Genomic DNA, 1,876 nt, shown 5'->3' on the forward strand with positions numbered 1-1,876 from the left:
ATGTGGGAAAGCTGCAGCTCATTCTAGCTGTCAGTCCTCCCTGCGAATAACCCGAGCACCCACATGCATGCACACGTGTGTGTACGTGTTACACGTGTTCACACACGGAAGCTAACTCTAGGCACACGTGTGTTTCAAGCTGTGGCTCGCACAGGTGCACACGTGTCTCTCTTGCGTGATGCTGCTGCCGTGGTGGTGTGTGAGGCATGAGGTGTTCACTTGTGAGAACGGGACTCTCATGCACCCAGCAAGCTCCGGTGTGCCTCCCCCCGTGAGAACTGGCCACAGACCACAGTGAGAGTGAGGTGCGCATTGCCGATGGACTGGACGTTCACATCTTCCCAGCGAAGCCTCCCGAATGCCTTACTGGAAGGGAGATGGCGTAGACTTACCCCTGCACCTGATTATTTTGACTTTTTAGTATCAATTTTTAGAGACACAGTATCACTATGCCCAGCTCATTCTTTTTGTTTTGTAGAAAAGGTTTCGCCATATCGCCCAGGCTGGTCTCACGCGACCCTCCCCCCAGGCCTCCCAAGCGTGGGGATTCCAGGCATGAGCCCCGCGCCCAGCCGGTGCCCCATTCTGAATTAAGCTGTTGGAAATGAGCTGCAGTGATAATGGGCTGCCTTCTGCTCGCAGGCGTCCTGGCTCTGGGGCCTGTGCCTGTGGTGAAGTCTCCTCTGCTTGTATTGCAGGGAAGGTGGCCATCCAGAAGGAGGACTTGCAGAAGTACCACAACAGGGACACCTGGTTCCAGCTGCAGCACGTGGACGCCGACTCGGAGGTGCAGGTGAGACCTCGGCACAGCCCCAGAAACCGAGCCCCGGGACGCCGTGGGGCCTCTAGATGCGCACGGCTCTGACTGTGGCTGAAGGCGTAGGTTGGGCTTTGGCATTGACGGGGAGTAACCGTGAGCCTGCTTGTGCTAGGAGCGCGCCCGGGCTCCGCCCAGGGTTTTTGGGTTTTCCTTTGTCATGCACAACTGAGGCAGCCGTAAAAGCCAACATGGTGGGAAAGGACAGGCACACGTCATTGAGGGCCAAGAGAACACGAGTGGGGAAGGGCCGAGTCAGGGTCAGCCCGCAGGGACCCTCGCTTCCCCGCAGTTGGCTGGGTGGGCTGCTCCCTGGCGCTCGACACCAAGAAGGTTCTAGCGGAAAGAACATGCTGGTTTCCCAAGTGTCCATTGTCGGAAGTGACCAGGGGCTCACCCCACCTTGCCGGGACTGTGTGCCGACTGGCGCTGGCCCTGGCCCTGTCCAATGGGAGGAGCTTGTCCCACCTCCCCATGCAAGACCAGGGGCTCCAGTGCTGGGACCCACATCCCAGACCCTTGTGTTTACGGCTGCTACGGACGGACGCACGGTGCCCAGCTGCCCGGCAACAGCTGCTCCAGGCTTGCCTGTAAGAGAGAGAGCAGTGGGGGTCAGTCTGCCCAGCCCAAACCTGCACGAGCTCCTGTGGGGTCACCCTGAGCCCTGGTCCATGACATGGAGCAGCTGCAAAGGCCACAAGCAAGAGGCACCGTGGCCCGACCCTGGAACCTGGGAGGCTTCCTGGGTGGGTCCTCGGCTGGAATTCAGTGTGTGTCTGAGTGTAGAGTCCCAGCACAGGCCGCCGGGCTCGGAGCCAGCTCCCTCATCGGATTGTTGCCAACGTCCTCTGCAAGCCTCAGTTTCCCCATCTGGGTGGGTTTGTGAAGCGGGCTGGAATGGCGTGTGTGCCACTCGATGGCGCCTGGAGCATTGTAAAGTGGTGGCGGTGACTGTTGTTTCTACACCTGGAGGCTGGCATCCGGGACAAATCCCAAAAATAGGTTCCTTGTGAGAACTTTGCCTGAGACTTCAGCAGAGGCAACTGGATGGGTCGGATG

The 1,876-nt window shown here is 59.2% G+C and overlaps 1 protein-coding gene across 1 annotated transcript in view; it reads left to right on the forward strand.

The window, feature by feature from the left end:
• The first annotated feature begins 225 nt into the window (after positions 1 to 225).
• The window catches only part of LOC105517766 (ras GTPase-activating protein 3-like), a 43,252-nt gene continuing 41,601 nt past the window's right edge, over positions 226 to 1,876 (forward strand). Inside the window, 1 exon segment of the mRNA XM_011950435.1 lies at positions 226 to 793. Within this exon segment, the coding sequence (XP_011805825.1) occupies positions 605 to 793 (189 nt within the window). The 5' untranslated portion in view covers positions 226 to 604.

Source organism: Colobus angolensis, unplaced genomic scaffold (genome assembly GCF_000951035.1).
Source record: "Colobus angolensis palliatus isolate OR3802 unplaced genomic scaffold, Cang.pa_1.0 Scaffold307, whole genome shotgun sequence".
NCBI classification, from domain to species: Eukaryota; Metazoa; Chordata; class Mammalia; order Primates; family Cercopithecidae; genus Colobus; species Colobus angolensis.